Source organism: Rattus rattus, chromosome 1, assembly GCF_011064425.1.
Source record: "Rattus rattus isolate New Zealand chromosome 1, Rrattus_CSIRO_v1, whole genome shotgun sequence".
In the NCBI taxonomy this organism is placed as follows: domain Eukaryota; kingdom Metazoa; phylum Chordata; class Mammalia; order Rodentia; family Muridae; genus Rattus; species Rattus rattus.
The window spans coordinates 267,564,650-267,592,149 of NC_046154.1; the positions used below are offsets into that span (position 1 = coordinate 267,564,650).

The window sequence follows — 27,500 nt, forward strand, 5'->3', positions numbered from 1 at the left end:
CGTTCACTGCGTCCACGGTCAAGTGCAGTGTCTCGGCTGGGTCTTTGCAGTCCTCCCCTTCCTGTGTCTGCATTTCAGAGCCACCGCTGTTTTCTAGTAGCCGTCTGTCTCTCCACTGCTACATTTGACTCACAGTGACTTCTGCAACTGGATACTGGTTGCCTTGATTCTAAAACGGCTGTGGTGGATAAAGCTGGCTTTTTAATCGGACACACATGGGAAGAAGGACCCTCAGAATTATCTCCATGAGATTGGCCTGTGAGCATGTCTATGGTGCATTGTCCTGATTGATGATCGATTTGGGAGGGCCCAGCTCACTGTGGGTGGCGCCATTACTGAGCCTCGTTTAAACAGCTGAGTGAGGGGGGTTGGGGATTTAGCTCAGTGGTAGAGCGCTTCCCTGGGTTCGGTCCCCAGCTCTGAAAAAAAGAACAAAAAAAACAAAACAAAACAAAAAAACAAACAAACAAACAAAAAAAACCCAGCTGACTGAGGCAGGGAGATCTAGCCCGTCTGTATCACTCCTGATGGCCTCAGCTTTAGTCCTCAGCTCCGTGTCTCTGCCTTACTTTCCCTCCATAGTGTGCTCTAACTGTAGGCTGAAATGGGCCCCTTTGCCCCCTTTCGGTCAGTGTTTTATTGGAGTAACAGAGAAGCAAACCGGAACAGGTACCCAGCCTTCCATTAAAAAAAAAATACCCTGACTTTATTGATTCTCTTAAAATAATATTCTCTTTCCTTATTTGCACCCCGTGGCATTTCCCGCTCTTTTCTCTTGTGGGATTTTTCTCCCCGAGCCCTGTGATATTTGTATGTGAGAGCTGTCTGTGCCCTTTCCTGTAGTTAGATCTATTCTGGGTACTTCCAAATGTACAGAAGCGCTTTCTTCGTGAGGGTGCTTCCTTCGCTCTGTGAGCAGAGCATGGCAGCGACTCTTTGGCAGACGGGTAGCTGAAGGACTGTGTCTCCCCATTTTCTAGTGCTTGGTTGCCTTTGCATATAATCTCACAACGAGTTATTGTTCCGCCCACAGAGAAAAAGCAGCTGGAGGAGCCTCAGGGGGTTGGGTTTAAATCAGGGACCTCCCACTCACCAGCTGGGCTTGGGGACTACACGGGGAACCTCCAGGCGTCTACTCTTCATCCACAAACGGGACAGTTATCCAGTCAGAAGCCTGGTGAGAAGTTTGGAAGAGCTAGTGTGTGAGAGGCTGTGCCCAAGAGGAGAACTCAAGCAGCTTTTTTTTTTTTTTTTTTTTTTTTTTGAGCTGGGGATCGAACCCAGGGCCTTGCGCTTCCTAGGCAAGCGCTCTACCACTGAGCTAAATCCCCAACCCCGCAGCTTTCACTTTTACCACCTTGCTGGTCTCCCCTTTCCCTTTTCTCTCTTGTACGGCGTGCACTCAAGTGCTACACAGTCCTATTTTGTTTGCCTTTTCTTTCCGTCCGTATCAATTCCTCAACTGAATGTCAAGTCCCTCGAGGGAGCAAAGGAATGGGTTCTATATTAACTGTATCAATTAGGGTTCAGGCTCTGTGTACTCAGAGTCTCTCTCTCTCTCTCTCTCTCTCTCTCTCTCTCTCTCTCCCTCTCTCCCTCTCTCCCTCTCTCCCTCCCTCTCCTCCCTCTCTCTCATCTTCATTGATTACCTGATTCCTACCGTGTGCTTTCAATGGTGCTGGCTTCCCATGTAGGTTACCTTTCCGTTTGACCTCTTTTCGGCTGCTTTCATCTAGTAATCTGCTCGCAGCTCCCTCCTGTTGTCTCTTGATGGCTTTCTTCCGTGAACTCTTGCTTCTCGTAGTGCTAAGTCTTTCTCCAAAACTCAGGCACGATGTCATTTGCCCACATCAGAGTACTTCCTTGTGTGCAGAAGCAGGACATGACATAATAAAGAGCCTTGCTTGTGGAGGTAACCACAAATCAACTCTTTTATTTTATTTTATTTTATTTTTTCGGAGCTGGGGACTGAACCCAGGGCCTTGCCCTTGCTAGGCAAGCCCCAACCCCTCAACTCTATTTTATAAGGTTGTTTCTATTCATTCATTCATTTTTTTTCCTACTCTTTCTCTCATTCTGGCAATATGCACACAATAGGTTATCTGAGAATTGACATAAAGTCAAAGTCTAGGCCAATGTGTGCTAATTTGTTAATCTTTTTAAAAAAACTTTATTTCTTTGTATTTTCTTTTTGTATTTGGCAAGAGTATAAGATTTCAGCTTCAGGGAAATAGTCTTGTTAGAATGTATCATTCTGTGGGATATTCAGCTACCGTGTTCACTGATGGTTTTTAAGTCCTTGTGGAGGCCCAACTAGAAGCACACTGCTTTCCTGCACACGTTCTAAATAAAGTAAGAAATATGGACAAGTAGAGGCAAAAACGTTTAAGTTGATTACTTAAATAAAGCTGATTGCTTTCATGTTGCATTAACTTCAAGTTATGAAAGGAAAAGTTCAGTTTACACGTTTTTCCTTAATCAAGCAGGCACACCTGTAACTTCAGAGATCTTCTTGTTCCTGCTAGACTACCTCCTAGGAATGTGGCTTGTATCTCAGGCTAGAGGTCTTTAACCCTGAACTCTAAACTCAAGTGCATTTCTGCAGTCCTGGATTGTGCTATGGTGGGCACTCCTGCTGGGCGGCAAAGCAGAATGGGAACTAGGAATGTCCCTGCCAGGCTGGACTCTAGTGACAGAGGATTTTACTTACACATGCCAATTTTCTTTTCATATAATACTTTGTTCTTTCAGGATTTAATTCCATTTATTTTGATCCTATTCATCCTCCAGTTCCTCCAGATCTACCCAACCTGTTTACAACCCCAACTTTTGTACTTAAAAGAAATAGAGCCCATTAAGTCCTGTTGGTGATTGTGATACACTCTTGGATGTAAGGCCACCCCCTGGAGCATGGTCAACTTAGAGAGGTCACACCCTTACAGAATGCTGACTCTCCTTCTCCCAGAAGCTATTGGTTGCCAATACCTCCTCAGTCAGGAGTGGGACTTCATGCCCGCCCACCTCCACCCTTAGTGCTGCGGGTCTACCCGGCTTGAGCTCACAGTCTTGTGCTGTTACAACTGGTTAAGGTCATATATGCAACTGCCTTGCTGGGTCTGGAGAATACTGCTTCCTTGTGGTCATCTACCACCTGTGGCTCCTACAGTCTTTGCATCCATTCCTCTGCAGCGGGAGAAGAAGACTTGATATAGATATTTCTTGCAAAATGTGAAAACTTCTTCTCTCCAGCAAGTGGAGATGTTAAGTTTGTGATGGCTACCGGGTCATTCTCCTCCTAGAAAGAAACTGCCTGGACCAGGGAGTAGACAGACAGTGTTTAATCCCTTATGCAAATCTTAGTGTTAGTGGAGAAGTATGACTGGTTGTAACGGAACTGGGATAGCTCAAAGGCACAGCAATAAAGGGGAGTGCAATGACACTTATCTAAAAGCAATACACACACACACACACACACACACACATATACACACACGCGAGAGTGTATGTGCAAACTAATGTGTTTCCTGTTTACATGTCACTGTCAAGTATGACACTGACTTTTATGTAACCCACAGTAGGTATCAGTTTGATTTTACATGTTCTCAGTCAGCCATAGAAGCATTTGGCCTGTGATAATATCAACATTTGCCCCTACAGAACACCCCATGACTGATGACTTCACCCAGGTATCGGCCAATAGCTGCTTTTAGATTGTACAAGGCATTAATTAAGATTGGCTTATATTGGAGAGAATTCCCTACCAATATCTTTGAAGTCACGGGTTTACATATTTGATTAAGCAGCAACTCGGAAGACGATATTTCTCTTTCATAGCTTGAAGTTAACACAACATAAAAGCCATCAGCTTTATTTTTTTTATAGTCATATAACTGCATTGAGGGCAGACAGTTTTTGGAATTGTAAGTATTGAAAAATATACAAGTATCCCAACCACAGATTTTTATACCCTCAGACAGAAAAAAAAATGTCAGCGCTATGAAATATTATTTAATTCATGGAAGGTTATATTTGTGAGGTTCCACATAGGAATGCAATTTGTAATACATTTATATTAAGTAATAGCCATCTAGTATTAGAACGGTGTCTGGATAGATTACGCCGTCACTAAATCACTTTTATTACTATGTATCTCTGTTAAATGGAGAAGAAGTAAAATAATGGATCGAGACATCTTCTCGGGAAACGCCAATCACCAGCTGGGCAAAGTCTAGTGTGGCTTTCTGGTTTCCATTTGTTTTCTTCTTCATGTGAGTGAGACATGTAGTAATTTCCGTATTAAAATTGAGTACTGGAAGCAGTGCTTTCTGAATACTCAAAGAGAAGTGAGTTATGACCATCTCTGTAGCTTCTCTATTCATCCATCTGAACGAACCCTGATCGCTCACGCCCACTGCTTCTTGGTGATGTAGGCACCCACTTTCTGACTAAAGGACGCAGTATGTGATAAGCTACGACACATGGTGTAAATTAGAGCAGAGGAAGAAATGTCACGGGTGACATTTGCCACACTAATGCTGACCTTTGAAACTACTTAATTACGGGTCATTGGTGCTAGGGGATTTATTTCCCCAAAGTTCTCTTCTCTGTCATTATGATAGCAGCTTCTCTTAGGATGAAACCACCAACCAGAACCGCAAATATTACCCCAGCATAGTTTGTCCCCAGAGCTCTTTATACCTCTATGTATGGTCGTCAGTTTGAGTTACACATTCCCATACTTCAGATCCTGATGAGCCCTTACAAGTTTTCAGAATAATCACGGAACTAATTTTATCTATTACTGTGAGTCAAGCTAACTCAAAGCTCAGTGGCCTGCAGGGGAGCAAACCTCCATAACAAAGCTTTTCCATGTGCACTGTGAAAACAGCCCACTGGTGTGGCTTGGAATCCCAGGAAGCTGTCAGTCTGTCAGCCAGGACCGTAATCGAAGGCTTGCCTGGTCATTCTCTCTGGTCACTTGAAGAAGCTCTGTCAAGTAGACACCAAGCTTTTGAATCCAGCCTCCAAAACCTTATCCTCTGCTTTTCAATCCTTTGCAACAGTTTGAGAAATGGTTGGGATGGTGGCCTGTGCCATTCTAAGTATCTGTGCTTCACGGAGATGTGTGATGTCATTTCTCGGTCACGGATCAAGGTGGTTTTTACTTACAAGGGGTTTTATTTTTAGTTTTCATCTTTAAATGCCACAAGATTTGTGATGATTTCACAGTTTCGCACAGGTGGCTTTTAGTTTGATGGTCATTTGTGGTTTATTGTCTCCATTTACTCCTGCTTCCCCTGTCTCCTCTGCGATCACAGCTGGTCAGCTGAATTCTTCCTCAAGCAGTCTTTAAAGGGTCCTTTAAACTTGTTTACGTTCCTTGTGCACGGCACTGGATAGGCACATGCAGATACATAAGGAATATATAATGTGTGTTGAGTAACACTCCCTCCATGCTGTAATGGTTAATCATGATAATCAACTCTGACCAGATCTAGAGTCACCGAGAGGGCGGGCCACTGTGAAGGACCATCTGGATTAGGTTAATCAAGGTGAGAAGAGTCAGGTAAAAGTAGGTGGTGTTATTCCCAGTTTGGCTTCCAGGCTGCAGAGAAAGAAGAAAGCTTCCTGAGCACAAGCCTTTGCTTCCCTCTGCTTCCGGTTTAGGCAGTGTCTGCTTCCTGTCTACGCATGCAGTGTGCCTAGTGGTCTTGAGCGCTTGCTGCTGTTCTGTCCCCACGGTGATGAGACCTACTTGGAAGCCCAAACCAACACTTTGTCTCTTAGGTTGCCTTTCCAGGATTTACTTCACCCAATGACAAACACAAGGAATGAAATCTAATTTTGAATTAGTCCCCTAGGAAGTTTTGCTTCTACTTTTATGCCATATATACATACATACATGAATTTATTTATCTCTATAAAATACAGGATCACACATGGGCTGAAAAAAATGTTTATCTTTGAGAGACTAAGTTCATTTGTTTATATATTTATCTATCATTCTTTCTACTTGACTGTGAACAACACAATGTCACTCTAGTCTTTAGGGTAGAAGAGTCCTCTGTGCGGATTTAATACTGGATTCATTCACTCCTCTGGTGTTCCACAGCCAGGTCATGCCATAACTTAGCAACTGTGACTAGCAAGTATGACTAGCAAGTGTGACTAGCAAGTGTGACTAGCAAGTGTGACTAGCAAGTGTGACTAGCAAGTGTGACTAGCAAGTGTGACTAGCAGTGTGACTAGCAAGTGTGACTAGCAAGTGTGACTAGCAGTGTGACTAGCAAGTGTGACTAGCAAGTGTGACTAGCAAGCACAGATGAGCAGGCATCTCTGTGAAATGCTTGGTAGGGTCCTTAAGTGCTCAGAAATGGTATGGCTGGGTCATGAGATCCTTGTATTTTCAGTTTCTATGGGTCCTCACAGTCTCTCAGGGGCCCTCTTTCCCACATTCTTGTCATGACCTGTTGCTCTTGTTTCTTAAGGATTACCATTTTGACTGAAGCAAAAGGGAAACTTACTGTACTTTTATTTTGTGTTTCTCTGCTGGTTAGTGGGGTTTAATATGTGTGTGTGTGTGTGTGTGTGTGTGTGTGTGTGTGTGTGTGTGTGTTCTTGGCCATTTGATTTTCATCTTTTGAGAACTGTCTGGTCATTGCATTTGTACATTCATTGACTGGATGGTTTGATTTCTTATTATCTTTTGAGTTCTTTATGTATTCTGGACACTGCTCTGTTAGATATACAGATTTTCTTTGGTTGGATAACAGAGGTGGGATGGATGGATGAACAAAGTGCGGTAACTGCACAATGGACCTTTCTATCCTCAGGACCGTAGTGAGATTATGCTGCTTATGGTCAAGCCACAGCAGCTATAGATAAGCATATTAGCAAACAAAGCTGGCCTCACAGTACACATGCTCTCCCTCTTCTACAGGCCATCTTTTCACTTGATAAAGTATTCCTTTGCTTCGTAAGAGCTGTTCAGTTTTCTGAGGTCCTTTTCATCAGTTGGTGGCATTATTTCCAGAGTGAATTGTGACCGATTCATAAAGCCCTTGCTGAGGTCTTGGCATGTCTTCTGCTGGTTTGAGAGTTTCACAGCACATGTTAAGGTCTTGGATCCAGTTGGACTCTTGTCTGAGGTAAGGGAAGAAATCAAGGAATTTATTCTTCTCCACGTAGATACCAGTTCAAGTAGATACCAGTCCCCCTGGCTCCTTTTGCTGAAGAGGCTGTCATTTTATCAGTGTATATTTGTGGCATCCTTGCAAAAAGTCAGGTAGCTGCAGCTATGTGGATTTAAATTTGGGTTTTCAATTCCATTCTATTGGACTATGTGTCTGTTTTGTACAGTGTCATGTTGTTTTTGTTATTGTTCTGAAGTATAACCTGAAATAAAAATGTGATACCTTCAGCATTATTTTATTTCCATATGAATTTTAAGATTTGTTTTACTATCTCCATGATTGGCATAGGATGTTTTGATTAATTCTTTCCTTGATAATTTACACATACATACATATATACATGCATGCATGCATGCATGCATACATACATAAATGCATACATGCATGTATTACATACGTTATACCTAGATACACAAACACATATCTGCACCCTGCCTTATCATCAGGGTGCCAGATTCCTTGAAGCATTGGGAGTGATTGATTACTCCATTGGCACCTGTGAAGCAGTTGATCTGAAGGAGATGAACCTTCCTCGTGTCCTGGGACAAGGACACAGGACATACACAAGTGCAAGCATAGCACTGTGGACCTGGCAAGGCCCAGGAATTGCTGTGGGAAGTCCAGTCTGTTAGGTGGTATTTAAAATCTTCTTGTCCAGACTCACCCATTCACATTTGCAGCCCATCCTTTCCAGCCATGGGATCAAATACTAACAAAAATTGGAAAAAGAACAAATTGGAACCAACATAGAATTGGTACTTGTGGTGTGTGAACCACTAAAACTGCAGGTTAGAAGTTGAAAGGGGTGGGACCCATCCCAGCAGAATAAGAAGGCTGCTGACAACAGTGCCCAAGAAGATCAATAATACACCATAAGAAGATACTGAAATTAAGAAAGAGAAACAACTGTTTTGAATTTCTTTATTATAAAATAAGATGTAGGAACCTGGGTGCTTGTAGAACAGCCTATCCACCTTCCAGTCTGAGGCATGCCTGGTCCCACTTCATGGAGAACTGAGAGAGGATTTTCAGTGATGGTCAGTCACATGTATCCTCAGTTTACCACCTGAGCCATCCAGGGAGACTTTAAAGCAATTCTGCAAAGAGCCCATGATGCCTTAGTGCCTGCAGATCATTGTACTGGTGGGTTCGCTTCATTTGCTGCTTAGGAAAGCATGAATGTGCTGCTTATATCTGCTCATGTTATTATGAAACAAATACCTGATCTAAAAGAGCATGTGCAATGTAGCATCCAAATAAAGAAACTGCCAACCAATCTAGCTTTTAAATTCTACATTTTCTGATAGGGACCCCCCATTTGTTCCATCTCTGAAGTCTAGTGTATATAGGATAGATTAAATTCATAAAAATAAATTTTAAGTAGGTTAAAGATGTCTAGGAATTTGCTCTATATTCTTTTCCTATTAACTTAGTAATTAAGGCAATGGAAACCTCATTACTCTAAAATGCTATATCTGCCAAGTTTTATATTATGAGAATTTTTAAAAGTTAGGAATATGCACATACACATGTACGAACATGCAGAACATATTTGGATTTGATAAGGAGCTTAAAATAAAAATTTAATATGAGTAGTTGAATTAGGTTAAATGAGTTAAATTTACTATACATGCTTTCAATAGTAGTGATTGTTTTGCGTGTGTGGTAGGCTTTCTCTGTAATCAATATACCTTTGTCGTGGGGGGGGAACATAGACCCCACTAGAGCAAGCAGTGTGCTGGCACCATTACAGGATGAGCCACAAAGGGAGATAAGAGTCACCTGAGTCTGTGCTTCTGTTCCTGGCTGTTCAGGCAAGACCACTGAAACTATGTCCCTATCACTAGGAAAGAAGAATTACACCTCATGTGTCATACATGGGATGGGGATGGTTTCCCTCACCCAGTGGGAGATATTGGAGCTTGTATCCACACCCTAAATATATTAAGCAATGGAGAAGAAAATAGTAATTACTATGAACCCAGTGTCCCCAAAGCTGAGATATAATGGTATTGTGCACAGGGAAACCTTTTACCCTATTGTATCACCCGACTGGTATGAAACTTGCATGCTGATTGAATTGGCCATATCCTTTTCCCTGACTTTCAATTCTCCTCCTCTTAGCAATGGTAATCTCAGGGCTAGGAGATCAGTACCCAGGTCTTTAGATTCCTACATTGACTCCTTAGGAGTTCCCAGGAGGAGTTCCAAAGGAATTTAAGGCTGGAAGCCAAAGAGTTACAACATCCAGATAGTCTATATTCTGGTCGCCAGCAATAAGCAGAGATATAATTAAAGAAGACTTATCAATTACAGTAGGGATACCTTTAAAGGGATGTCTGGCTGGCTGGATGCTACAAGCCAAGTGACCTTGGAGAATAGGAACTTACTCAGTATGTTGGTTAGAAATAAATCTTTGTATCCTACTTGGTGAACAATGTTGCATTTTTATATTCAGTAAAGGTCCTGATGGAATAGTTACAAATGGTCTTCAGAGACTAAATGCTTTATCCAATGAGTTGGCTAACATTTCAGAAATAAACGAACTTTCCCCTAATCTTATGAAGCAATGGCTTAAAACTTAAGAAGGGCTAACACCTCAGTCCTGACTCTTTTGCTGAGATCATAGAGCTAAGATTAGAACCAGAGGTCCTATGACTTCATGTATATGAAGGTTAATCCTAAAACGAATTTCAACAGTAATAACTGCCAAAACTTACCATAATTTTACTGATATAAAATAGGAAAGTCAGAAAATGCTAATTAACTTATCTTTCAAAGTAAAAACGCATTGTAAAAACAGTAAAAATGTAAGTGTAAAAATAAACTTTGGCTTCTAGAATAGACATTATTCATCCGTGCATAGTATTTCCTTTATTTTGTAAGTTTGTTTTAAAAGTTATAAAGTATCAGGTTTCCCTTTGACTACATCATATATTCCTAGTTATGGCTAACCCTCTCATTGTACCCCATTATCTTCTCTGCCCACAACTGCATTCCTGTTTAAACTTGGCCAGCCCCAGTATGCCATCTCTCTATATTCATAGCACATATATTCCACCCACCCCCTTTTTCTTCTGGTTTCTAAGGCAGGGTTCCTCTGTGTAGCCCTGGATGTCCTGGAACTCACTCTGTAGACCAGGCTGGCCTCGAACTCAGAGATCTCCCTTCCTCTGCTTCCTCAGTGCTGGGATTAAAGGGATGGTGCTGCCACTGGGCTCACACCACTGGGGCTCCCACCACTGGTGTTCACAGCCCTTTTAATTATCACCTTCTGCTACAGTCCCTTTGTCATTTCCAGGTCTTCCAAATCTGAAAATTTGAAGCTATGAAGTACTTATGAGAAAGAAACACAACTTTTGGCTTTCTGAGCCTCTGTTACCTCACTTAGTAAAATATTATCTAGTTACATCCATTTACCCAAAGTTTAATTTTTGCCTTGTATACTACATGCAACCTTTTCATTATGTACCCATCAACCTTGTGATCATGGATGTCTTCTTGGCTGATACTTGGCGGCATTAATTTTCCTGGATTTGGGAAACTTTCCGCCATTATTTTATGGGAAGTGTTTTCAATGCTCGTAGCTTGAAATTCATCTACCTTTTCAATTCCCGTGATTCACAGACTTGCTCTTTTCATCATGGCCCATAGATCTTCTCTGCTCCATCTGTACTTTCTTGTTAATTTATCTCAAGTGACATCGCTAACTCCCAGTTCCTCGGCCATGGCTTCATGCCTGGCTGTTGGTCCTGAGTTGATCTGTTCTTTATTTCAGTTTCTTTAGTGATTTTTTAAAAAGGGATTTCCTTATTGAGGTCCTCTACAAATCCTAAATGTCCAGGCCCCTCAAATTTTTTGTTTGATGAGTTGAAATTTATTTCAGTTCCCCTTCAGTGTTTTTTTTAATTTCCTTATTGAACTCCTCTTTCAAATCCTATGTCCACTTACCTATTTAATTCTCATTTGTTTCTGTTGTCCTGGAATTTACGTCTTTTGATTTCTTTGGGTTTTTATCCAATTCATCTCATTGGAAAAAATTTATCGTGCGCCTAGTAACTTTTGGAGGAGACATACTGTCTTCCCTTCCTATTCCTCTGGTGTTTCTTCATTTGGGTCTAAAGCATCTAGGGTGCAGACTAAAGCTTGCTTGTTTTTTGTCTCCCTCCCTCCTCTCAGTGGAAGCATTTACGTGAGGCAGTACGTTGTAGTTGCAGTAGCTCTGAGGAGTTTCTCTCCACTAGACCTGGATAAGGCACAGCACACTCAGTTCTGGAAGCAGAATGCTATCAAAAGGTAGACCCTCCACGAACACAACAGTCAAGTAAAGCTCTCTCCTCAACTGCAGTCATTTTGTAAGTGAAGGATTGCTGGGTGCGCTAAACTACTCGTGACTGTGGGTGCTGGTGGGAAGAAAGCAAAGTAAGCTCAGTGAACAGTGTTGGACTGACTGGAAAAACAAAGACGAGAAAAGTAAATAGAAGGAAGCAGTAGGGACTGGGGGGCATGGATGAGCTGGATGTGGTGAAGGGTAGAGTTTAAAGAGACAGAGGTAAGGAAAGCAAGAGTACCAGGTCTCAGGTGCTGAGATCGTGATAGTCTGCAGACCCGGCTCACCTGAGTTCTTTGGGAAAACGGTTTAAAAACAACGGGAAAACCAGAAGAATAGAAAAAGGGGGGATGGAAATAAAGGGAAAAAGAAAAACAAGAGAGGGGGAAGGAATGAGAATGCAAGGGCCTGATGAGGTGACATTGACGTTAGGTCAAGGAGGATGTTCAAGGGAGAGAGTTCAGTGTAGGGGCAGAGTCCGGATGTTGCTTCTTCTTCTTGCTGGTTATGCCTCAACTCTCTTGGCATTCCTTCCCAATCACCAGAATACTCTCTGGTAAGGTTGGGTCATGGATGCTGGGCCTTTGTGTGAATCAGAACGCAGGTGCTGGCCATTCCAATGGCTAGTTCTTCAGGAGTCCAGTGAGATGTTGGACCTTCCCTGGTGACCCTTGCATAGTCTGGTCATAAATGCTGGTCCTGTCTGTCTTCATGGTTGGAGTGTGACTGCTGTGCTCACCAGTAGGAGGAGCTTCCTGAGGCTGGGGGATGCCACTTGCAGCTTGCATCTTTGATCTTCTCTAGGCTCTTTTGTCCAACCACGTTCTCACCTCCCTGAGTCCTATGTGAGTCTGACTCTCAGCTGTCATAATTTCCCACAGTCTAGGGCTACTCTGCTGTCTAGGTTTCAGCCTGCAGCATGACACCCACGAGTCTTCTTCAGAATTTCTGATCGTTCAGTTCCTGGAGAGCCTGGGGTCATCAAGCACCGTGTAAGCAAGGTCTCTTACTAAAGGCTTCTCACTGTTGTTCCAGTGCTGTACCTGGAGGAGAGGGTTTCCCAGCATCTCTCCTCCTCCTGCTGTTTGCAACCCTTGGCTCTTTCCCTCTCTCTCCATTTTCCTCCCTTTAACACATCTGTGACTGAGAGGCATGGGCTTCAGTTGCTCCACTCACACGTCAGGCGCTCCCTAGAGCTTGCCCATCCGTCTGCTACAGACCTCGTGTGTGTTGCTTGTTTGTCAGTTTTGTTCCTGTTTTATTTTTCTATTAAACCAGAGGTTCCCCAGCTGTCATCCACCATTGCTGAGAGACTGTCATCTCGCTTTCCCAAGCCTTCCCTGGAGGTTTTAGCAGCTGATTCCCCTGTGCTGTCTTCCGTCTTTGATCTCAACTTCTCTGATCTTTCTGACTTACAGATCTTAAAGAAAACATACGAAACAGCGTCTCTGCGACGCAACACTGTGTACAGCGGATATGTGTAGTAAAACACACACACACAAAAAATAAGAGAGGCTATTTCCAAACAATGGAATGTAGTCTAGAGCAAAACGCAGTAGTTATTAATCAGTAATAATTATGCAATTATACCCTGCCCCAGGATGCTATACTGGTATAAAACCTATGGCATTTAAAATTCCTCTCATTTCCTAGTTTTTTTCTTTAACCTTGGAGTCCAGATTAAATAGAAAAAAGTTATCACTGTTCCAGAAGGATAGATTTTATTAAATCATAAAGAAAGATTCCCTATGGAGTCTTACTCGCTTTGCCCTGCCTTCACAGGGTGAGGCTGACTGACTCGCGTTTTGGGACTGGATACTTTTCATTTCACCCACAGTGAAGACATCGCTTCTGCTTTTGATTGCTGCATCCCAGTTTTTCATTTTACTTTAACTAGGGCTTAAAAATCGCCCAAATCAAAGCATCTTTGCTCTTAGCTTGAAAAAACCATCAGATTTCTTTTTTTATTGAGCCCCTTAAGAGACTTTAAGAGTCGGTGACGTTGCGTTGAAGTTTTTGCGTAGTCAATGAGGGAGCATGTGTGCATCTCGGTTTTTTTCATTTATTAAACAAGGGGATTGAAATCCAGTATACTGTGGTGTTATTGTAGATTAAAGTAGGCGGCGGCTATAAATGGCCAACTCTATACAGTTGATACTTGTACAGTTGACTGTCTGTTACAAGGTTTTTAACATCTCTGCTTTGTAACTCTGTAAGTAGAATGTGCAAGTAGGAAAACATCTGTCTGGAACATTTCAGGGACAGCTGACGCTGGAGATCAAAGATGGAGGCTGACAGCCCTGGGCACAGAGGTGCTGCAGCAGGAATGGTGGCCCTGTAGATGCTGTGGCAGAATCTGGGCCTCTGATCTGATCGTTACTTTCTGAGAAGTATGTGTCAGGGAGGACGGACACCTATTTCTTTCTACCCTGTGGATGACCAGGGGCCTGGTGGATGGTCACAGGTCCTATGTATCCCGGGACAGCATCCTTGTGCAGAATCACGATTCATAGTCAGTAATTCGCCTGTGCAGTCCTCAAGTGTGAACTTTGCACTATGAATAGGTTGGACATGCCTGAAACCTATCTTGTAGTTGGATTAATGTGGGATACGAAACAAAAACCTATTTAAAAAATACCATAGTTTCTCAAAAATTGCTATTATTAAAATAAAAGTATATGAATTCATTGACATTAATGACGTTAAATTTTAAGAATTACGGCCTCTAATTTCTGATGGCATTGCCAAATTTCAGAGCCTCAGAAATTTCAGAAAACCTTTCTTTTAATATAAAGTGCTATTTCCTGTGATTGCAAATAGAGCATGTCTATTGATGATGAAATTGATTTAATCAAAATTATAGAGTATGATACTATATATAATATCTATGATAACAATTAAGTGGACAGTCTGCTGGGAAGCTCTGTGAATTTTCCATTCCTTCAATGCATTATCTACAGCCGTGTCTTTAACAGAGGAAAAGTAATACCAGTGCCTTAGCAGCGTTATTTGCTTTTGGCCCAACTGTTTCCTGTGGAACGACAGAGAGCAATGTACGTTATTTAAGTTGAACGATTGTTGCAGAGGAAGTGGTCAATGTATAAAGGTAAAATAGAACGTTTGGACTTTAAATAAAATATAAGACTTACTACCGCGCTGCTGGCTTTTACTGAGGATAATTTGTGTTCACTTAGGGCATGCATGCTTTACTATACGTTTCTCTTAATGTTTAGATCAGAAATCAGCGTTACGCACCACATCTGGAGGGCACTATCATTTTTTATAGGTTTTGTCATGTTTTTTTTTCTTCTTTTTCCAATCTCATTTGAATTCTACATGGTAAAAATATTTTCAGTCTATGTGGAATCATGTTTCAATTTCTCCATGTTTGACTTTTTGTCAAATGAAGTGAGTAACTGTACTTTATGAATAAGCTCCTATCCTAATGAGGGGTGCTAACCATCTGCCTAACGTTGTTGAATTCTCTTTATGCATAGGAACATCAGGATTTGATCTGAATGCCAAGGGGATAGCGTTCTTTGAGAACACAGGTTTTATGATCTTATACTTATTATATGAAGTTATATCTGTCTAACTATAGAACCCTTTTCCCTAATGGTACTGTAGGGTAATTTTCTTTGTTGCTGCAAGTTTTACTTTTTGGGACTGATAGTCGAGCCAGGGTCATGTGCCTAAGAAGATCCTCTCCCATTGGCTCTTAGCTTTCTTATTTTAGGTATTTTTGTTGTGTCGTTTTCAGTTAGTTAACTTTTAGGGGAAAATTATTTTGTTAGAAACTATAAATTCACACAAACGTGTAATAAGTATTCCATATACTCACTTTAGTCTGATTAAAAGTGGGTTACGATTAATGCTCAACTGTGGTTGTCTAATTTAATTCGATCTTTCATATTCTTTACTCTAGTGATATGAAATAAGTCTTATGTTTAGTCAGGTTTTTAATATTAAAACGTTAAATATTAACTACATCTTTAAAGGAAATTACCACTGTGCTACTTTAGGCTCATTTAGTGTGTTACAGGGGTCTGCAGTGACAGAGGGGACATGAGGAGGAATAAATCTTTAATGGGCAAGGGTGATTATTTTCAAAGGCTGGCACTCTCCAAAGGTGACAGATGTTGATGTAATCTCCTCACTGATCAAAGGAATCATCTGGTCTCCAAAATTAAACTAGACCGAGACCATCATGAAGTCCAATCCCTCACGATACATCTGCCAAATGACTCTTCAGTCTTGTCTGCACTGACAGGAGGCGGCCATCTCTTGAGCAGGCCCAATCTTGAAATGCCTTTGGTGTGTTACTCCATATATAAAATACTAACCAAGAGGGACGACGGGGACAGCACCACTGACCTAAATTTTAAGCCTTACCGGAAAGATAGGAGTTGGTGGCCCATGGAAAAGAAAGAATAGCTGGGCAGAGTGTTCAACACAAACATAGAAACCCAAAACCTGATGGTGTGAGAGGAAGCAGAGTGGAAGATCGGGCATGGTGATCAAGAAGCTTACTGGTCAACCGTGTGATGCCTTGTAGACCAGGAGGGAGAGCTTTCAACACTGCAGGGGAAGAAATGATCACCGGAGGGGTTTCAATGAAGGGTGATGTGGTTCCGTTTATATTTCAGTTAGGGCTGCTGTCCATGTGGAAGGTGTACTTGAGATAGGAAAGGCCAGCTGGAGCGTTGTTGGATCGTTTCACTAAGAACCAGTGAAAAACCAACTATGGGGAAGAGTGAGGTAATAGGGCTATTTATTGAGCAGGGGGGAAATATGAATTCTGCTGTGGATCTTTTGAACACGACCAAAGAGTGAAATCAGAAGTGGATCTAAGGAAGACAAGAGGCAGACTGGAGATGTGGACAGCTTGTCTGTTGGGACAAGGGTTAGGGGTCTGGAGTTTGTCTTCCTGTGCCGAGTTTGATTTTCCAGTGGTTCATTCAGGAGGAGGAAGGGCAGAAGCAGAGGTAGAAAGGTCTCGGCTGGGACACAGATGCTGGACTCTTGAGACTGGGTACATTTGTGGACAGTTATGAAGGCAAGTCTGGTGACAGACAGTGGGAGCATACCAAGTATGGGACACATAAAAAAAAGAGATCCCTAAATAAAATAGTCCCCAGGGATAGTCACAAACATAGGAAAGGACGGAATGTTCTTGCTGTCAGGGAAGCCACGAAAGCACGACATTAAAAGCCCTTTGCCCTTCGAAGCCAAGATGTGTAGCAAATTAAAGCACAGGGTATTTTTGTTTTCTGGAGTTGGTATTGGTGGGTGTTGTGAGCCTTTGCCAGGACAATTTCAGTATTGTGTTCACAGGGCAACTTAGATTTTAGGGAGTGGGTGTGGTGGCCTTTTTTCCCCCTAAAATGACAAGGAGAATAGATGTAGTTTAAAGGCTTGAAGACAAGCAAGCATTGTTTTTAGGATTAAAGAGATTTTTTGAGGCAGGAGGGAAAGACGAGGAAAGTGGGAGGACGGAGGGAAAAGAGAGAGAGAGAGAGAGAGAGAGAGAGAGAGAGAGAGAGAGAGAGAGAGAGAGGATAGCTATGGCAAGTTCCTAGGAGAAGTACATTTTAAAAGGCATCAGGTGGGTCCCTTCTGAGAATAGTTTTGCATCCTCTGAGAAACAAGAGGAGGAAAAGGAATGGCCTTGAGGGTGGAGAGTGGATGAGTACCAGTGGGCACGAAGTTAAGAGCAATCATGTTTAATGGCCATTGTATCTCACTGGGTGTGGGATAAAGATATCCCGAGAGTAAAGAGGCTCCCTAAGAGCTCTGAGGTAAAAACCCAAATAGATGTTGAGGAGGATAGGAGGAGGCGTTGGCAAGGACCAGGGCAGCCATTACTGCACGGCTGTGCTAGGTATCCCAGCTGGAATTGAAGATCATGGTTTATATCGTATGTCATTGCTGACCTAAAGTGCCCCTCATAGCATTGTAACGGGACCGGTGGGAGCAGACTGTAGTTGTGAACTACAGATGGGGTTTTACAGAGGAAACGTAGAACACGTGTAGGCCGTGCAGGGGATAAGGACATTGGGGAAACGTCTAATAAGAGAATTGGAGTTTCAAGTCAAGTAGGAATCAACAGAGATAGGCGAGTAACTGATGTTTGAGGAGATATGAGGTGGAGGAGGTGAGGGCAGCTGGAGCACCACAGGGGTCTGGGGAGCAGCACAGAGGAAACAGAGCCTGTGCAGAGCCTGTGCGATAAGGTTTCATTGTGTTCTGTCCAGTCAGGCCCATGTTTAAGAGATAGAACTGCCAGGCACCATGGTGTCTTAGCGCATTTTCCATTGCTGTTAAAAGAATACCTAGGGCGGGTGATTTATGAAGAATGGAAATCATTTTGCTCCATGATCCTAGAGGCTGAGAAATCCCGGAGCACTGGAAGGCATTCCGGCTCCTGTCGAGGAGTCAAACTGCAGCTCCTTCATTTCATAACGACCCATCTCGTGGTTACTAATCCAGTCTCGAGAGACTCAACCCAGTCCCCAAGTATTAAACTTCCATAACAACTTAATCATCTCTCAAAGGCCACGTCTGGAAACCGTTAAAGTAGGACTAGAACGTCAACATGAATTTTCTGGAGTACCCAACCCTGTTCAGATCATGGCGCCGCGCCCGGGAGCACAATGATAGAAGAGGCAAAGAGGGCCTCTCACCTCAATGCAGCGTTGTGGTGGCTAAAGCGCGCACAGAGCAGGCAGTGTGGTGTCAAGTTCGGGTCTTAGGTCTCCTGGGGCTGTGTTGTCTCAGGGAGGACGGTGCAGGCTGCAACTTTTCTTCTATAACTTGGCCACCCGTGTTCCATCCAGCAGAAATATTCCAGTATGCACTCCTTCGACTGTGAGTACAACGGAAGGTGAAGGAAATGACGTTGTCCTTTGGCTGTTTAGACCCCATGTCACCTTCCTTCTTGCTGGTCAGATAATTCAGGCTTGGCGGTACTGAAATATGTATGAAGAAGTTAATTTCTCCCTTAGTTAAAGTCCCGGACATGGCAAAGAATTCTGTTCAAAGCACCGTCTCAAGAACTGGGGCAAATAGTGACACAGCGCTGACAATTTTCAGATGGGTGTCCCCTGTTGCCAAAGCTTGTTGAACATCCCGGGACTAACTCTTCCATTTGTGTTCGCCATTCTGTCTCTCCTGTCCTGCTGCCCGGGCAGTGATGTCGCCAAGGTTCTGGACTCTATTATATTGTATGGGGAAGTCGTTTGTGGAACCTGTCAGTTGATGGCAGCCCATGTTTCTGGCGTTTGGTGGTCACTGCTTGAGTGAATCTTGAAGTCACTTCGGGGGGAGTTTTATGTGATTTGATTCCACAGGAGTGCCTAGTGTGTACTAACCCTGTTAACTGACCATTTCACTCTGATGCGTCTTCTGCCCGGAGTGACTGCCAGACAGTGAGCTTGGCGGTGACCCTGTAACGGGTCTGCCACATTTCCATTTTTACTGACTCTGTATTATTTCAGGCAGCATATGGTTAATTCACGATGTTTTTATTTGCAGAGCACTCCTAAATCACTATCATCATCATCATCATCATCATCATCATCATCATCATCATCATAATATTCTAAAAACCAGCCAGTTAATGAATTTTTGACATAAAAAAGACATTGAAGAGGAAGTTTACATTTAGAGTCTTCTGGCCTGGATTCTGGTAGCAAGTCCCCATTGACTAATCTAATTTGCCATTCCCCACCCCCAGCTAAAGTTCAGGGTAGGAGAATGTTTCTTAGTTTCCAAGTGACATCTAACATACCATTTTAACCAAAATAAACACGAGGGGAAAGTTTACAGTTAAATCTTGACATATATTTTTATTTATTTATAGACATGTGTATGTGGGTACCTGTGGAAGCCAGACTGAGGCATCAGATTCCCCAGCTGTTCTTGGTGGTTGTGAACTCTGTGACACCAAACTTGGGTTCTCTGGGAGAGCAGTAAGGGCTCCTACATGCTGAGCCATCTCTCTAGCCTAAAGTAGGTCTTAGCTGATCTTTTCTCTCTATAAGCTGTTTTGTATGTTCCCTGTAAGGTCATTTCAGGAGGAAACATTTGACATTTGTCTATTTTGTATTGTTAAAAGGTTTTTTTTTTTGTTGTTGTTCTTTTGACACATATTTTTTTTTTTTAAAAAACCTCAGGTTTACTTTATTTAAAAGATATTTTATTTTAACCATGTGCATGTGTGAGTGCATAAAAGACACACACACACACACACACACCCACACACACACCCACACACACACACACACACACACACAGACACATACAGAGAGAGAGAGAGAGAGAGAGAGAGAGAGAGAGAGAGAGAGAGAGAGAGAATGGCCTGGTGCGAGCACACGGACTGAGCTAAGGTCTTCGATAGACGCACTCTGTGATCCTAACTGTGAGGCGTCTCCAGCCCTTTCCTTTTAACTGTGGTTCTACTGTCTGTACCATCTCCCTGCTCACTGATGACATAAGCCTTCGGAGGAACAGAAATAACCACACCAAAGTTATCTTCAGAGAGGCCTGGGTGCCCCACTGTCACTGTTTTCTTACTCTTGGGTTTTATTTATAGGCAAAAAAACTAATTGTACTCATGTCTCAGAATACTTGTGTTCATAAATTTAAACATTCTCTGGGACACTTCTGGTATTAATAATCTTTATTTCAGTGCTTATCCTGTTATATATTCCTTTCTATAAAAATGTAGTACTTTAACCTTATTTCTTTCTATGTAATTTGTCTTTGTAAATTGGGATTCCGTGAGTGAGAATGGAAATTATATTTTCCAACAAGTCGTACTGCACTCTGTAACACACCCGTGATCCCCCTCACCCGTGGCTGTAGAGCCTTTTAAGACTGAAGAGTAGAGCTGAGTCCTCTGGGTCTGAGGACAGTGTCTTTGTTTTTCCTTATCTTGTCTCTTAAGAAATTGTATCTTATGGTTTAGGATGGGTGTCTGGAAACAAAAGGAAACAATGTAGAACTGGCTCCCCCGCCCTCCCCACCCTCTTCAGCCTTAAGTAGTTTTAGTGTGAACCAAAAGCTAATTTATGAAATAAAATACAGCAAGGGTAGTGTTCTAATGTGTCCGCATGCCAGTGTGATGGATGACCCTGGGCAATAGATAACCCAGGGCAACGGATACCCCAGGGCAATCGTTCACACATTAATACCACTCTCTAGAGGGGTACAGGTTATCTTGGACTTTATTCATGACTCTTCCTTCACCAAAAGCAGAACGGCATTATATAATGTTTTCCCCCCACAGGGCCTCCTGTGGCTAAAGTAAAGCGAAGACACACGAGTTCCAAGTGCAATGCACATTGACCTGCAATATTTGTATTTCAGGTCAGTTGCTCCGGTTAAAAATGTTCCGTGAAGACCACGGGTCGTGGATGACGATGTTCTTCAGCACGATTCTGTTTCTCTTCATCTTCTCTCACATATACAACACAGTCCTTCTGATGGACGGGAACATGGGGTGAGTTACGGCGTGCTCCCTAACCCGTGTGCGAAATTCTCAGAACTCTCCCAGCAGTTTTAGTTGTTACAAACATGTAACTTAGCAGATACTGTGCCCTAAGTAGGGATAATTTGTGTTTGTCTTGTTTAGGATGTTTAGAACCTTTCTTCCTTTTAGGAAGATAGAGGCATTTTATATCACTTAGGTTTGTTTTATTTTTTTTAAACTTTTTGTTTTTTGGTGTAGCTTTAAGGCCAATAACAATTTTATTATAACGTAAGAGTTCAGTGCTCTACCATGCCTGGCTTAATAAAGGTCTTGGATACTTTGATTCTGGTAGCCCTTTTTGTTTATTTGTTTGCTTTTATTTGAGACATGGTCTAGGTGCATAGTCCAGGCCGGTTTTGAACTCATGATCCATGTCTGGTGTGGTAGCATAAAACAAGCAGTCAAGCTTTTCTGACAGTTTCCACAGAGAGAAGCTGAGTCCCATTTAAAGGCAGACTCCCGGGATTCACTGCAGACGGAGACCATGCTTAGCACATCCCAGTAGAAGGGAGGTCTGCTGATACCTGCTTTGTTGATTTTCTTTCAACTTTCCCCAGTTTTTCATTGCATACCAAAGCACAGAGGTCGGACTTACAGCATGGTGCCCACTAGCTTTGCTTTACTGGGTTTTAAAAGCAGAACGCTGCAAGACTGGTCCAACTGGGTGCAGTTAAGTTTTAAAGGCAGTACATTGAAGATTAGTTGAGCTTAAAATCTTAAGAGTTTACGAAGTACTGGCAAGAAGCCACTTACGTGTTGATTCTGAGATAATTACTAGGGGACGTGTTCATCTACTCTCCTCAGGAGATTATGGCCTCTGCCTCTAAGTTACAGGTTTGCTGAGATTTCCACCCATGTCTACACTGGGAGGCAGTTTGGATATTGTATGTAGACATTGGCTGCCACTGTTGAGTGCTGAGAGAGACCATTTTAACTTATTTTTTCCCACTGTAAAGGGGCTGAGTGGTAACAGAAAAGCACATATTTTACACTGTACTTCATAGTAGCAAAATCCATGAATGGTTCTAGGTCAAATGTTTGGGCCTAAGAATACCGCTAGAAATGTGTTGTGATTATGTCCTGTACCCAAATAATGCCACCAACAGTGGGTTGATTTTTGATGATGGAGTTATAGGAGCTCCTTGTGTTCCTCAAAATAATCCTCGGATTTTTGTAACAGTAGGTAGTGAGAGCTTGGACTCACTAAGGCAGCCAGAGGCCTCTCTGCAAGAGGCTTGTGTGCTTTCAAAGCACTGGAAGGAGCCTGATATGGTAACACCGGCCTGTCATCCCAAGCACCTGGCAGTCCGAGGCTGGAAAACTGTTTTTACAGGGTGCTGATAAGGTCTGTGTAAAGGATATGAATGAAGATAGAGAGATAGATTTAAAATTAGTACATTGAATTCGGTAACATGTAACCCCCTGCACAGAGTAAAACAGTCAGCAGCCACATCGAAAGAATCCTAAAGAGAGCGCAGAGCTGCTGAGAGCTTTGATCAGGCACGAGTCGTCTCAGTCCAAACCTCACACGGAGACTGCACAATAGGGACTTTGACCATCTCCAGTTTATGGATCAAGACATTAAGGATTGCCCAAAGTTGAATTCTAATTAACTCCTCACTCAAAGTGAATTCTAAGGACCCATCCCTGAAAGGATAGCACAGAGCCCTGTCTGCCTTTTCTGTGGGTTAATTTCCCAAGCTGACTTTGGTAATGGAGGGAAATAGAAGGCGTGTGTAGTAGCTAAGCTAAGGTTTACAGTTTATACACAGTGTCCTACCTTAACTGAGGTTCCCCTTTATTCTCAGATCGAGTGCACTATTAGACTATGGAATATTTGAACTCTTGTGTGACCCTTGAACTCTTCCGTGATCACATTTGCCAGAAGAGAACCTTCTACTGAGAGGATGTCTTAAAAAAGTGTCATTAAAAAAATACACAGCAACAGAGAAATGGCTTAGATTCACTAAGCAAATGGCCATCTGCGAGAAGCGTGGTCAGCTTCGATCATGTGACCAACCGAGCGCTTCAAGGCTGGCTCTGAGTCTGGTGGATAAGTTAGTCCCTAGGGAAAAGGACATTGGTGTACTTCTGGGTTCTCCAGGAGGCACAAGTACCTGGTGCATTGCTTAATCCTGTGTAGGGCAGGACATGATGGCACGAGGTGAGGAGAGGAACAAGGGCCTGTGGACACCACAGGTGCCTGATGTGTGCGGGGCATTGCTGCTCATACAAACACTGTGGGCTTCTGCACAGTGGCTCAGTTTTGCACGGAGGGTTCCAATCTGCTCTGGCTTAGCGATGCTTCTGAAGACACTGACCTAGAGCAGCTGTTCCCAGCCTTCGGATCTCCACCCCTGGAGGTGTCAAAGTGACCCTTTCACAGGGGTCACCAAAGGCCATTTGAAAACATACAGATTTACATTACATTTCATAAAAGCAAAATTATGGTTGTGAAGTAGCAATGAAAATAACTTTATGGTTGGAGGTCAACACATATTAGGAACCATATTTAAGGGTTGCAGCATTAAGAAGGTTGAGGACCACTGCCTTAGATCCATTCCCAAAGTGTTTCTTGAACCCAGGAAACATTAGAACTGTGTTCTACGTTTGGGGCTTTCTTTCCAGACTGGATGCTTCAGGACTACAATATATGTTGAAGACCTGTATGGTTTTAGAGATTAAAAACAAAACCCAAACAAACCAAAAAAACTCAACCAACCAACTAACCAACCCCAAACCAAACCAAACCAAACCAAACCAAAAATGGTAGGGAAGGATATTTCCAGCCCTGTGTGCTTTAAAAATTTTCCGAGTCAGAATTGAGTGTTAATTTAGTATAAGCTGAGGCCCGTGATCCCTGGGTACTGAGAACAAGCCCTGGTGAGAACTGATTTGATAGGAGGTAAATTACGAGGCTCCTGCTTTCACCCAGTTCCATCCTGAGGCAGACACGAACTCTAAGACAAAGGGCGATGAGCTTCCTGGACCCAAAGGGCAGAGCCTCAGACGAGATCGCATTTCCCAGAACTGGGGAGGCATCTCCGTGCAGTTTACTCTCTTTCCACTCAGACACCGCTCAGCTCGGAAATGCTGCCTATGGCAGCTTCAAGATGACTTAAAGACAAGCCGAGGCCCCTTCCTGAGAATGCTGGAGGTTATAGGTGAGAGTCCCAGGTTTGCCTGTAGCATTTTATAAGCAATTTCTCTTCCCACAATGGGGTGGACGCAATCATCTCTCCTGTTGTACAAACCACAGAACTGTTGCGAAACACAACACAGCCGGATGGATTTTAAAACAGGTGTAGCCAAGCTTATCTTGAGGTAGGACAGAGCAAGAGGGAAACTACAGAACCTGGGTACCAGACAGGAAGCCTGTGGGCAGTGCTCCAGGCAGAGACTTAGAGACTCGATTCTCAGTCTTGGGCGGAGACCAGAACTGAGGATTTGGGGTGTGTGCCTGCTGGTTTTGTGTCAATTTAACACAAACTAGAGTCATCTGAGAAGAGGGGATCTTGACTGAGAAAACACCTCCATAAGATAAGGCTGAAGGCAAAACCAGGGGGTTTTCTTAATCAGTGACTGACAGAAGAGGGCCGAGCCTATTATGGGTGGGGACATCCTGGGCTGGTGGTCCTGGGTTCTATAAGAAAGCAGGCTGAGCACATCATGGGGAGCAAGCCAATGAGCAGCATCCCTTCATGGCCTCTGCATCAGCTCCCGCCTCCAGATTCCTGCCCTGTGTGAGTTTCCACCTTGGCCATCTTCAGTGATGAACTCTGATATGCTAGACTAAGTGAAAAAGAAAACTTTCTCAAGTTGCTTTTGGCCATGGTGTTTCATCACAGCCATAGAAACCCTGACTAACACAGGTTGGGAGTGAGAAATTAGACGTCCTATTGGTGAAAGATTATGCATGGGGAGACAGAAAGAGTGAAATGGTGTGTGTGTGTTTGTGTGTGTGTGTGTGTGTGTGTGTGTGCGCTGATACAGCCAGGCACCAGGAAGGATGTCCAACCTGTGCTTTAGCATAGTAGGTGCACATTTTTTGTCATTGGTGTAGCTATCTTTTAGGGGAGGAGAAATAAGGAGAAAACACTCAGAAGAGAAAAGAGAGAGAGAGAGACTAATGTGCACCAGAGAGGGGGAGGGGAGGGGAGGGGGAGGGGGGAGAGGGGGGGGGAGAGGGAGAGGGAGGGGAGAGGAGAGGAGGGAGAGGAGAGGGAGAGTTGGCAGCTGCAGCAGCCCAATGGTGTGCATTGTACTGAAGAATGGTGCTTCGTTTACACACAGGACCAAGCGATTGCAGCTGGTCCCTCTGGTACCCCCTGGCCCCTCACCCAGTCCCTGCTCCCTTCCCTCCCCTCCTCCTCCTCTAAGAGGCTGGAGGTCCCACTGGGTGTCCTCCTAACAGGCACATCAACACTCTGAAGGGCTGGGCGCATCCTCTCCCACTGAGGCCCTGTGTCCAGTCCAGTTCTTTGGTTAGAGGTTTAACCTCTGAGAGCTCCCAAGGGTCCAGGTTAGTTGATTCTGTTGGTCTTCCTGGAGAGTCCTTGACCCCTCTGGCCCCCTCAGTCCTACCCCTCACTCTTAACACAAGACTTCCCGAGCTCATGCCTAATATTTGGCTGTGGGTCTCTGCGTCTGTTTCCGTCAGCTGCTGGGTGGAGCCTCTCAGAGGACAGTCATGCTAGGCTCCTGTCTGCAAGCATAAGGATCACCAACAGTGTCCGGGATTGGTGCTTGCCCATGGGGTGGGTCTCAAGTTGGGCTGGTTATTGGCTGGCCATTCCCTCAGTCTTTGCTCCATCCCCTGTCTCTGTATTTCTTGTAGACAAAGTACGTTTTGGGTTGAAAGTTTTGTGGGTCTGTTGCTCCAATGGGGTTCTTGTCTGATTCCAGCAGGTGGCCTCTTCAGGTTTCACATCCCAACTGCTGTGAGTCTCAGCTAAGGTCACCTGAATGATTCCTGGGAGTCTCCCTGATCCCAGGTCTCTGGCATGTGAGACGTCCCCTTCCCCATCCCTGCCAGCTGCAGGTTTCCATTAATTCTCTGGCCCTCTCTCCTGACCCTCCCCACCTGATCTGCACCCCCATTCCTGTTTCTGTCCCCCCAGTCCCCTCCCTCCATCTGCCTTCTATGACTATTTTGTTCCCCCTTCTAAGTGAGATTCAAGCCTCCTTGCCTGGGCCTTCCTTCTTGTTTAGCTTCTTTGGTTCTGCGGGCTGTAGTGCGGGTGTCCTGTGCTTTATGGCTAATGTCCACTTATAAGTGACTATATACCATGCATGTTCTTTGGAGACTGGGTTACCTCACTCAGGATGATATTCTCAAGTTCCATCCATTTGCCTGGAAAATTCACGATATATTTGTTTTTAATGGCTGAATAGTATTCCACTGTGTAAATGAACCACATTTTCTCTATCCATTCTCCAGTCGAGGGACATTTAGTTTATTTCCAATTTCTGACTATTACCAATAAAGCTACTAGGAACATAGTGGAGCTTGTGTTCCTGTGGCATAGTGTGGCATCCTTTAGATATATGCCCTTCGGTGGCACAACTGGGTCTTGAGGTAGAAGTAGTCCCAGTTTTCTGACAAACCATCAAATTCATTTCCAAACGGTTTGTACAAGGTCTCACTCCCTCCAACAATAGAGGGGTGTCTCCTTTTCTCCACATCCTTGCCAGCATGAACTAGCACTTGAGTTTTTGATCTTAGCCATTCTGATAGGTATAAGACGGAATCTCAGGGTCATTTTGATTTGCATTTTAACCAGAGAACTCCTACAACTGATAAACACCTTCAACAAAGCGTCTGGATACAAAATTAACTTAAAAAAAACCCAAACAACAGTAGCCTTCCTTTATACAAATGATAAACAGGCAGAGAAAAATTAGGGAAACAATTATCATTTTTAAAATTTCCATGAATAATATAAAAACATCTTGGTGTAATTCTAACCAAGTGAATGAAAGACCTGTATGACAAAAACTCCAAGTGGAAGACGAAGGAACTTGTAGAAGGTCTCTGAGATGGAAAGCCCTCCCAGGCTCATGGATCAGTAGGATTAACTACACTGAAAATGGCCATCGTACCTAAAGCAATCTACAGATCTAATGCGGTTCCCACCAAAATTCCAACACGACTCTTTACAGAGCTTGAAATAGCAATTCTCATGTGGTAAAACAAAAATCCAGGATAGGGAAAACAATCTTGAGCAATAAAATAACTTCTGGGGGTATCACCATTCCTGACCTCAGTACAGAATAACAGTGACAAAAACAGAATGGTATTTATTGATATAGGGGTAAGATATAGGGTATTGATATAGGGACAGAATAGAAGACCTTGAAATAACCCCACACACCTATGGACACTTGATTTTTGACAAAGAAGGCAAAAGCATGCCATGGGATTAAAAAGAAAGCATCTTCAACA

The 27,500-nt window shown here is 43.3% G+C and overlaps 1 protein-coding gene across 1 annotated transcript in view; it reads left to right on the forward strand.

Moving 5' to 3' along the window:
- The window catches only part of Tmem117 (transmembrane protein 117), a 433,233-nt gene that overhangs the window by 49,780 nt on the left and 355,953 nt on the right, over nt 1-27,500 (forward strand). Inside the window, exon 2 of the mRNA XM_032885476.1 lies at nt 20,893-21,025. Within this exon, the coding sequence (XP_032741367.1) occupies nt 20,893-21,025 (133 nt within the window). The remainder of the gene's footprint in view (nt 1-20,892; nt 21,026-27,500) is intronic.